Genomic DNA, 12,155 nt, shown 5'->3' on the forward strand with positions numbered 1-12,155 from the left:
ACACAACATAGAAAACTAAAGAATAAACAACACGAACCCCACCAAAAAAATAGGGGTGATATAAGGTGCTCCGGAAGGGTAAGCAGATCCTGCTCCACATGCGGCACCCGTCGTGTTGCTGTAAGTGTTCGTAAGTTTCGTAAGTGTGTTACACTCACAACTGTATTGACATTTTGGATGTGTGTTGATTGCTATTACAGACACAGATACTAGTTTATATAGATCAGTTGTTATCTTTCAGTTATTCCAGGTCTTTATACTGCCTTTTTCCTTAATTTGTTTGAGGCTGATTTTTAATCCTCTCTGGAACGTCGTAGTAATACAAATAAGTAAGCAGTATCCTTTAATTTTACTTTTAGGTCTATGGCTTTTGATATCCCACTAATAATTATAAAATGCGGTTACAATGTTGATCGCCTTTATCCCATCGAACTTGAAATAAATGAAAGTCAGATCTGCTGCATATCTTGACTTTCATCTATAAATTTATAACGACGGTCGATTAAAACAAAAATTTACGACGAAAGAGTATATATCTCCAAGATGATACAATATTCAAGGACATGTATTTCTAGTCAAGATTTTCATAATAGAGGGTTGCTGTTCACTAAAAAGCTATAAGACTATATATTTGAAGTTTAAACTATACCTTATAAAGTGTACGGACACCTGGACCGGTAGGAAATATCCGTTTCAAAGATGATGAGGGATATAAGAAGGGGGCGCACGTGGAGCTGGATCTTCTCATATTCTCCCCGAACACTTGAGATGTCCCGAAGTGTTTAGGTTGGGTTCGTATTGCTCAGTCGGTAGTTGTCTATGTTGTATAATGTGTACTATTGTTTGTATGTTTGTCTTTTTGTAATCTTTTAGTCCATGGCTTACTTTTTTCCCTTGGAAGGTTACCCTTATATTTTGCATCTGCCTTGTACTATGCATTACTAGTTACACGGTGTGTTAGTGACCTTATACGATATATATCTGGTAAATAAATTCTATATGGGATGAGAGCGAAGAATTCACTGACAATATATCGTATTAGGGCACTAGCACACCGTGTGACGAATTTATCTTACCGACTATCTTTACTTGTGGTATTTTGCCTATCAAAATGATCTAGTCTTCAATACTTAGTATTAAGATCCTACTTCCAGTTGTCCTTACAGAAAACAAATTCAACAATAGCAACTTTTAAGCTTTAAATATGTTTTATAAATTCATTACAATCGTTAATTACATGTATTTTAATTACTTCGTCTGTTGAATCCTTTCAAATTTCCTTTTTTGTTTTGAAAGGGAAGTAACCCCGTTATGTCAACAAAAACTTGATTGCTTTAATTGTGTTTTATGAACTTATTTCAACCCTTCATCATCAATTCCTTCGTCTGTTGAATCCTTTCATATTTTCCCGCGACACCGTGTTGTTTTTATGAAGGGTTGTGGCATCATTTTTTGTTTTGAAAGGGAAGTAACTCCTTACTAACCCTATCTGGTAACTAACCATGTACGTCTGCTAACCCTATATTTTTAAGGACACTCTATATCAAATATACATAGCCACCACGTGTAGTCCTTTAAACAATCATATCTCTATAAATCTATAAGAGGTAAGATAAACTTATATATATCCACCTAATTAGTATGACTCGGCAAAATATATGTAACATTAAAAGTTCCTTTATGAATTCATTAATAATATCTTTGAAACCATTATTGCAGATTATGCTTTTAGAAGAGTGTTAGACTTAGCTATGGTGAAATGGATATCAGTGATCGTTTAGTGCTTCCTAGACAAATCTCATCCTTAAGTAGTATTTTCATAGAGCTATGACTATCTTTATTTTGATTCTGTTTTCCTGGAGTTTGATGAAGGGTTTTGCCCAGGTCAACTCCCCCTTTTCCCAGGCTCATTCGTGAAAACAATGCTTGTTTTGCAACTTTTATGTGTTGAGACTTTTTGCTTTTTCTAAATTTCCAGTGACGAAGGCTCACATACACATGGACTGTAAGATAAAAAATATATAAAGTCCAATTGTACATTTTATCAATATGTGAATTCTATAATACCTATTTATGCAATTACACTGAACTCTAACAAAAAATTCTATACTCGTTTAAAGATACTGTAAAATTAGATTATACAGACAATAACACTTTTGGCCTACTTTTTGAAAGAAGTTTTATTGCCAATAATTATTTATTTCATCGAAAGCATCAGATATTATAAAAAAAGAACTTAGTTGCATCCTTTGTGCAATGTTGTATAATGCAAAGTTACACCAGGACGACTAGGATTGAATATAAAGAAAAGTATTCGCCGGAGCAGTAATGGAGCTTCACTCATAAACGTTAGCACTGAATATGGTCTGTCATCCTCAAACCTAATGTGATATTGACAAGAAGTACTATTGTTATTATCTAGAAACCCAACAATTAATAATAACTTGACCTGAATTATGTGTCAACTCAACAGTCGTAAACTATGCAAAATTTTGAAATAAATCAAAGAAAAGATATTTAAGTTAATTTCAAGTTTTGAAACGATTTACATTTCGGACTGACTATTTTTTACGAGGAAAAATCAATGCATTATTCCTAAACGTTACTGTTTAGAACGTTTACATCAATTAACCCTTTACAAGCTATTTAAAGAACACATAATGACATTCAATTATAATGTTTCTACGTACGTGAAGAAATTCATATCTGGATTATATGTTGTTTAAATAAAAACAAGTTTGATTTATGAAACTGTTTGTGTCATAATCAACAGTGCATGTATTAATGACAACAAAGAATAAACGTTTGAATAAAAATATGATTATTTAGAAAAAAGATGAAAGTACGTATTAAGGATAAAAGTAACCACACATCAATACAAATTATTTTAAACTACACATCTTCCATATGCGTGTACCTGTACACAATCAGAATAATTAACCTTTATGTCATTGAATAATGTATACATTAAAATAAATGATTAATGAATATTATCTTTATTTATACATGATGAATTTAAGACTTCAACTGATTTCTATTTTCCTCACTGCGGTAAGTTTTAAAAAAATTATGATATTCACAATCGGTACTTTAAATTGAGTGTATAAGGAATGTACTTGTTGTAAAGATAAAGTAAAATTCACTTAATATTGATATATTAAAAAAACTTTGAGGAAATAAAACAGATAGACAATATAATGTACAGGTAAATGAAAGTATTAGTTTATAAGTTAGACTATAAGTTAAATATGAACAGACATGTTTTTTGGTTATAGGGATTTTTTTTAACGAAGTCGCTTTATATGAATATTTAGAAATTCATAATAAAGGTGTGTACTATTTAAATTATGACACTGACGTTAAAGTACCGTCACAAACTTTCATTTTAGTGACGATTATTGGTGCCTTTTAGGGCATTGATACTTTCGTAACAATGTTGAGCGAGTGTTTAAAAAAAAATATGATGCTATATTTCACGAATAACTATCAAAATAAATATTGATAGTGGACAATCATCACTGTTGTCATTAGATAATTAAGCGTTAGTATCTACGGAACAAACAATTTATCCTGCGTAATAACGATCACGATTGATGAAATTTATAGTTCACGAAAACATGTGAACCTCTTTATCTTGTAAATGACATTACAAAAAGTCGCGCATTATTAACGAGCTTTAACGGTGAAGTGTAACACTCGACAGTGGTCTATTGTGTCTTCACTTGGTAGTAGAACTAGCGCAGGCGCGGATCCAGAAGGGGGGGGGGTTCCGGGGGTTGGAACCCCCCTTTTTTTGGACGATCAATGTATTTGAATGGGAACATGTGATAGGAACCCCCCTTTTTAAAATGGCTGGATCCGCCCATGTAGCGGATACAAGTGACGTTATAGTATCTTTTAGGAATCGAATTTATCAAAATTATAAAAATATCACTAAAGTGGAGCTATAAATGCTTTAATAAATAAGATATCGACACGCGATAAGATTGCAAATGAGGTAACTCTTCATAAGAGTCCAATTAAAGAAGATTATAATGATTGTAGGTCCCATCTGCCTATCCAACTCTATATACAAGTAACAATTTAAAAAAGAAAACCAGTATAGGTCAAAGTACGGCCTTCATCACAGAGCCTTTGCCCACACAGAACAACAAGCTATAAGGTATAAAACCACTAAAACAAAGCCACATTGATTTCTATGTTAAATTCTGGAATTTCAAGCATTAATGGCTAGCTTGTCTTAACTTTAAAAAAGCGGCAGTTATCTCATGACAAAACTGTACCTCATCCTGACTTTTGCTGAAAAAATCAACATACCTTTAAATGCATATTAAAGCGTATTGGTTCCCGGAAGTTTGGTAGTACAATAACAGGAACTTCTGATCTGAACAACAGGCCAAATGTTCTCTCTTATCAAAAGTTTCATTTACTTCTTTATTATTTAAACAAATCTTTGAACAAGGTTTTTACAAGTCCCCAAGTTTTCATTTGATACTAAAAATACCAAAATATCCCCGCTAATTACAAAGATACAACTATGTGTAGGAACCATTTTGTTTAAAATATGTACTACTTTCTTGTATGTTTTTTTCGACCAGGCCTGAATAAGTGGTTCTATTCCATAAAGGGCCCCAACTATTACTAGTGTTAAACCATTCAAACGGGAAAACCAACGGTCTAATTTATATAAAAACGAGAAATAAGAAACACTTATGAACTATATAAACAGACGACAAGCACTGAACATCAGATTCCTGACTTAGGATATGTGTAAACTATTGTAGCTAATCAATATAAAAAAATTAAGAACCACATCAACAAACGAACAACAGATGCTTGACTTATGACAGGTGCAAACAAAGGCAGCGGGTTTTAACGTTGAGATATGTTTGGTATTGATCATAAAACAGTGGTTTAATTGTACATAACAAAAAAAATGTTTGTAATGGTTTAAATCAAAAGTTCGGACGAAGTAGACAAAAGGGACAAAGTACTGAAAACAACAAAAAGCCAGTCACAAGATTTTAATAACAACAAGTACAATTAAACTAAAGTACAGTTTAAATCAATAAACATTTCACAAATTCAGTGTGAAGACGTCAAGAAAATATTAAGATATGAACGAACTTCTGGAATAGAATTGTATAAAAGTAGATACAATCGCAAACACATTTTGAACTGTAAGCTGTTCATACATCTATGAAGGTATAGAACCACTTATTCAGGCCTAATTGGTAAGAACATACAACATACAACACAGAACATATTCTTATGTTGTACTGGTATACCACTGACCCAGATTAGGGGGATGGTTGGGATCCCGCTAACACGTTTAATCCCGCCACATTATTTCTGTATGTGCCTGTCCCAAGTCAAGAGCCTGTAATTCAGTGGTTGTCGTTTGTTTATGTGTTACATATTTGTTTTTCATTCATTTTTTTTTATATAAATAAGGCCGTTAGTTTTCTCGTTTGAATTGTTTTACATTGTTTTATCAGGGCCTTTTATAGCTGACTATGCGGTAAGGGCTTTGCTGATTGTTGAAGGCCATACGGTGACCTATAGTTGTTAATGTCTGTGTCATTTTGGTCTCTTGTGGACAGTTGTCTCATTGTCAATCATACCACATCTTCTATTTTATAAGAAAGGGTACATATTATAAACAAAATGGTTCCTAAGCATAACTGTATTAAGGTAAAATATTCGGGTATTTAAGGAAAGCTTATGGAACTTATGGAACCCTTGTTGAAAGTTTCTTTTGAATCAGGAAGAGAAATAAACAGTTATAGGAGGACACATTTGTCCCATTTGTTCAGATCAGAAGTAGAGGGTTTTTGTATTTGAATCATTTTAAAAACCAGTTCGCTCTAATATGCAATTAAAGGTATATTATATTTTCCACTACCAGTGAGGATAAGAGATAGTTTTGGCATATTGATAACTGTATCTGCATAAGAGCATGAGACAAAACAGCGACGAAACAAACAAGCGAGACATTCAAATGCATTAATAAAAAATAAACTGACAACGCCTTGGCTAAACAGGAAAACAAAAACAGACAAATAAAAGTACACCAGACACAACGTAGAAAACTAAAGACTAAGAAACACGAACCCCACCAGAATACAAGGGGTAACTTCAGGTGTTCTGGAAAGGAAAGGAGATCCTGCTCCACATGTGGCACCCATCATGTTGCTCATGGTATTATAAACCTGGTAAATAAGTCTAATTCGTTTGGTCACATTTCTAGAAAATGACACGCGATTGTAGCTACGAGATTGGGAACATATCCGATATCTGTCAAATGGATATTCCGTAACGGTCAACAAACTCGTGATGGCGTCCATCAAATTTACGATGGGATGATTGAAACTTCAATATTGCAACTTTAAGTAAAATGGCTTCCTTGAAAGCAGCCATAAATGCTTGAAATTGCGGAATGTAGCCTAAAAGGCAATAAGTCTATGAATTAGTGCTTTTATACCTGAAAGGACATCAATCAATTAGTAAGTCATGTTCAGTTTTTCTGTTCATTTTCAGCTTGTTCCACTGTCACAATGGTAACTACAGAATTCTAATATGACATGCTTCTTTCGCTTTGTAAACAACACTGTGATAAAATTCCCGATATACTTCCCACGTAAATCTACATGTATTGAAACCTATTTGCAGACCCTTTGCCGATTCTAGTGATTAAAAAAGTGCAATTAAAAAAAAGTTTGTTTTGATTTATGGTAATTAAGATCATAATACTTGTTTGAAATTATGCTATATTGAATGTTTATACCGCTTCTGCTTTTAAGAAAAACAGCCACTGAAAAAGGTATATAATTAGTTCCTTCTTGCATGCAAACTGGTCTTTACTGATAGATAAAAAATATAAATATATACGTCAGAGAATGGTATATCCCTTTTTAGCTAAAGAAAGGACACGCATAACATCCGGTGATGGTAACATATTGACCAAAAGTTTCTCGATCCCATTTACAAAACGGGTATTCCTCGTTTGCAATATTTCCTTACATATGACGGTAAGTCTTTTAAGAACATACTTGAACAAGCAAATTAACCCCGAATCTTTCTCGACGTTTTTCTTTAAAGTTTCAAAACTTTACAACCATATTCAGATGAAAATCGCCGTTTAAGACTAGCATTCATGTACAGTTGGTATTGATACAATAACGTTAAGTATAAGTGGGAAAACGTTAGTCTAACGTGCTGTTAAGTTAGGTTTATTTAGGTGCATAGACGGAAGTTTACAAATAACCCAAAATTAAAACATATGATCAATATCAATTATACGGTTATGACCAATTATATGTATGTAATTTACATGATACTTATATCTTTTGCAGAAAATTAGTTTTATATCATGTATATCAGGTGGTAATATATGTGACCTTCCAAAGGTTGTTGGTTCATGTAAAGCAGAAATACAGAGATATTATTATGATGTTAAAACTGATCAGTGTAGAAGATTCAAATATAGTGGCTGTTGGGGTAACAATAATAATTTCAAAACGAGACGAGATTGTGCAACTGCATGCCATAAAAGAGGTGAGTTGTATGTTATATGTATGTTCGATACCGGCCTTTAAAGATAAAGTTATGTTTGTTTGTAAATGTATGGAAAAAACATCTAATAAGGCAAATCATATGCAAGTTCATATAACACAGTTATACATGTACAGGAAAACAGATATTATTACACAATTTTGCTAATTTTTTACTAAAGGAGGTAAAATTAATAAATTCTCACTCTATTTTCACTCTCTTGGTCAAAATCTAAAATTATCAAAACATGAATATTGAAGTATAAATAAAACATATTTCAGACAAATGATAATACTGTAGACAACCATTCTCCGTTTTTGATAATTTTAAAACTATTTTATATATTTTTATTTTAGTACGAACCAATGGACGTTAATAATTTATCTCTATTCATTATAATGTAGTTTCAGAACGATTTAACTTCAAACCGAATTGTCTACAGTGGTTTGGTCAAGTATATCCTTCTGGTTCATTTAACTACTCAAAATCTATTAACCTTACAAGGTTAAGCGATGTGAAAGAGGAGGACTGATATATACTTTTATTATATACATGCAACAAGCAAACATTTTTATATGACGAGGTTGTGTTTTGCAGCCGTATTGAATTTAATCAATGTTTGATTTTTCAGTGTGTACGTTACCAAAGTTAATTGGAAAAGGTGACTCAAAATCTCCGAGATGGTTTTACAATCCCACGACAATGCTGTGTGAAAAGTTTATGTATGGTGGGAAAAAAGGCAATGAGAATAATTTTAGAACCGAAAGAAGATGTGAGCAACTATGTGATGGCGTTAGTGAGTACAATGTGTCTAGCTTTTGATATTGTTGGTCATAAATATGGATTTTACTAAATGAGAGTATAAGTTAACGAAACAACAGAAGTAAATAAAGGTAAAACATCTGAATTGCAAAATTTGATCTTAAAACATGTTAAAAGCAACTGGCAGATGAAGAATAGTTATTCAATATAAAACAAGCCCAATGACATCTGTCTTTTGATATATAAACCTTTTTCCTAAAATCTAAACATTTTACAGAAATTTGCATTTTGAAAAGCTGTTGATGTATCTTAATTATTACTGATAAAATTTTCCAAAAAGGTTTTTTCTTGATTAATTAAACGGATTTATACTGTGAAATAAACATGATGTGTTTATGTCGACGAAATTGCAAACCAACGACAAACTTACGGAATGTAATATAATACCATTGCTGTAATATACATTTATAAATTTACATACTCAAACTACTGTTTATCATATAGAGTAAAAACACATGGTATTTCACGAATTTTTAGGATCAAATATATAAAAGAGGAACGAAAGATACCAAAGGGACAGTCAAACTCATAAATCGAAAATAAACTGACAACGTTATGACTAAAAATGAAAAAAGACAAACAGACAGTAGAACACGTGGCACAACATAGAACACTAAAGAATAAGCAACACGAACCCTGCCAACAACCAGAGGTGATCTTATGTAATCCGGAAGGGTAAGCAGATCCTGCCCTTCATGTTGCACCCGTCGTGTTGTTCATGTTATAACAAATCCGGTTAAAAGTTGAATTCGGTAGGTCACATTCATGAAAGTAAAGAGGATTGTAATTACGACGTAAGGGAAATATCCGATAGCATCTGTGAAACGATTATTCCATAATGTTCTACCAACTCACGATGGCGTCCGTAAAATTTAGGAAGGAATGATTTCAACTTTACTATTTGGAACTCTTGGTTTAATAATTTCTTGTGAGCAGCAACCCTCTATCAAGAAAATCATGATAAGAAATACAAGCACGGGAATATCCTATTGGGATATATATAACATGATTATTAATAGACGACATATCAATTGATCAAAGTATTCTCAGACGGTTAAACTTGCTCACGCTTGATGATATTCTAACTTGACACTTACGGGTGTTCGCTCCACTTGTTTATGAGTTTTGTGAGATATTACGAATCCTCTGGACTTATTCATGCAGTGTGATTAAAAATATTGTCCGCTAACCCATGATTTTATTCTACATGGTTTAAAAAAATCCATATAAAATTAAATTTTGAAAAGCTTATAAAATCCTACTATTTTTTATTGTTTTGAAAAGACAAGTGAGCTTTTGTTACATGAATGACAAATCAAAAGAGAATCATTTCCCGCTAAATTAGTAAAGGCCTATATCTCGAAAACAAGCACCCGGCCCCTTCATTTTCAGTTTGCTCTATTAGTTCTTTTTTACATTCTGTCAATATATTATAAAAAAAACACATTTAAAACAGAGAGGCAACATCCTGAAGTTAACTCACAAAGATATATTTTTCGAGAATACTTGTTGTTCAAAGTAAAAAAAAACGATGAAAGTTTATTCATCCTGTTTTTTTTATCGCTGATATTTGTACCTGTTGATTATGGCATACAATTACATTAACATTGGTAATTCTAAATATTTCTAGAGGAGCATCCATGTACACCACACCCCGGATGTCCACGGCCATTACCAGGTATTTGTCGGGGCTATATATATGAAATCGTCAATGGCGTGAAGTGTTTTGCTGGATGCACAAATCCAAGTTGTAAAAAGGTAAGTAAGTTTTGTAAAATGTACATTTTAGTGAGAATTATTGTACACTTAAGAGAAAATAAAACGTATAACACAAATGAGCATATGATAGAGGAGTGAGAAATTGGTATTACTAATATAATACAAGTAGAGACCCTGTTGAAGTTTTGCGATCTAAGCAAACACATAGCAATCATGGGGATGCATTTCAGAAATTAACAATATAAATAAAATTGCATAACATGTACCGCTTGCTACTCTGTTGAAATTGAATGAATTATATTGTACCAACAAATGCAATTCAACACTTAATTGACTTCGTTGTGCAGCGCTCTACTTTCATAGTATCATTTTAACATAACATTTCAATTTGATTTTACCAAATACTGTTGTAAATGAGATTTTTTGGGAATGCTTTTCTTATTTGTTTATAAACTAAGGATCGTTTTTAGGGATCATGTCCGTCTAGTCCTCCAGATCTCCCATGTAAGTCAAGATGCGACCTAGAAAGTGATTACCAATGTCCGGGTGATCAACTCTGTTGCCAGGAACGATGTTGTCGGGATCCAATATTAGGTAAGTAAACAAATATTCATATATCTGTGATCTTTTAAAAATTTAAGTTTACTACCCCAAACGATATATTAATCTAGCTAAATCAACACATGTGTTTTCATTATGTGTCTAACTCAGGTTTAATTATTAAATAAATACGTCTTACCTTCATAGTTGACTATGTGGTTTTGATTTTTGAATGTTGAACCGTGACCTAAAATTGTTTACGTCTGTGTCATTTAGTCTCTTGTTGAGAGTTGTCTCATTGACAATCACGCCACATTTTCTAATTTTTAAATGAGGTGTCTCGCCGTTAAATCTAAATATAAAGGATCGAAGGACTACAGTGATTTACATCCTCGTTCGTGAATGTAGTGAGCCGTTGTAGAGACGTAAATCGGTAGGTAATAAGATTATTTCGCCTATTTTTTAATCTGTTTCTTTTTTAATATTTCCTTTATTTCATTTCATTTTCTAATTATTTTTTTGTTCTTATCAACGCAAAGAAAATATAAACGTATCTTTTATATGTTTATACTGTAAAGAAAAAAAATATCGGAGGTCATCGTCCATGTCCGTGGTTCCCTATCACTCATTCGTAGCTCTTTTTCTCTCAAATTTGAGCCATTGGTGACTGGGGAATAGAAATGCAGTCACCGTTGGTATTTCTCCAACCGGCATTATAACCCTTCCCAAAGTCGAGCGTTCGGTTGGCTGTGCGGAATGTGAAAATTTGCAGCCACGTCTGGTCAGATGCTTCGTGTGAACGAGTCGTCATGAACCCTTGCAACCAATCGTTCGAATTTGAATCGCTGGTTTTTAAACATTTGTTTACATCGTTAGCTTAATTTTTGACAATGCATTTATTCTATTTTCAGAACCGAAGACGGGTTATTGCCCAGAAGATCCGAAACCAAGAAATTGCTATTTACGAAACTCCGAATGTGAATCAGATAGTCAATGTAAAGGGAAACGGAAATGTTGCAGGTTTTCATGTCAAAAATTCTGTGTTGATCCTAAAGATGAGCGTGAAGTTATTATGATTAGTAATGTTGAAAATTAAAATAATACATTTTAGAACTCGGAATATTTTTCATTTTATATTAAAACGATCATGTATTTCGAAATATTTCTCTTTTTTTTTAATTTGTGATATTCAGAATAACTTACTCAACTTACGTTAAATTAACGTTTTTATCAATGTAATAACGTTTATTTTAGATTTATCAGTTTGTCTGTCCCTCTGGTATCTGTCGTCCCTCTTTTCTCACTAGACGCCGTATATGTTACATATCCAATCGGTAGCTAAAATAACTATACATTAGTACAACATGGGGATGGATATAGCATTTACGAATACTGACAGCAAGTAAGAAAAACACCAAAATACAAATCCGATCGCATCTTCTTTTTACAATTGCAACTCCTGTTCTACATTGTCATCCTTTTGGACGTATAATCAAATTCGGCCCTGCAAAAGGTGTAAA

The 12,155-nt window shown here is 32.7% G+C and overlaps 1 protein-coding gene across 1 annotated transcript; it reads left to right on the forward strand.

Annotated features, from left to right (window-relative positions):
- Positions 1–2,963: 2,963 nt before the first annotated feature.
- Positions 2,964–11,795, forward strand: LOC139494863 (carboxypeptidase inhibitor SmCI-like). Its single transcript, XM_071283019.1, has 6 exons — positions 2,964–3,051; positions 7,356–7,557; positions 8,186–8,350; positions 10,007–10,134; positions 10,566–10,689; positions 11,547–11,795. Exons 1-6 carry the CDS (start codon positions 2,977–2,979, stop codon positions 11,729–11,731), a joined length of 879 nt encoding a protein of 292 aa, XP_071139120.1. The 5' UTR covers positions 2,964–2,976; the 3' UTR covers positions 11,732–11,795.
- The last annotated feature ends 360 nt before the right edge of the window (positions 11,796–12,155 follow it).

The sequence above is a fragment of the Mytilus edulis genome, chromosome 11 (assembly GCF_963676685.1).
Source record: "Mytilus edulis chromosome 11, xbMytEdul2.2, whole genome shotgun sequence".
NCBI lineage: Eukaryota > Metazoa > Mollusca > Bivalvia > Mytilida > Mytilidae > Mytilus > Mytilus edulis.

Excerpts from the sequence above, each read along its gene's own strand:
- LOC139494863 (XM_071283019.1), top strand. The coding sequence starts at position 2,977 with ATGATTAATGAATATTATCTTTATTTATACATGATGAATTTAAGACTT. Across the intron at positions 8,351-10,006 it reads GCAACTATGTGATGGCGTTA|AGGAGCATCCATGTACACCA; the intron begins GTGAGTACAATG and ends AAATATTTCTAG. Across the intron at positions 10,690-11,546 it reads TTGTCGGGATCCAATATTAG|AACCGAAGACGGGTTATTGC; the intron begins GTAAGTAAACAA and ends TTCTATTTTCAG.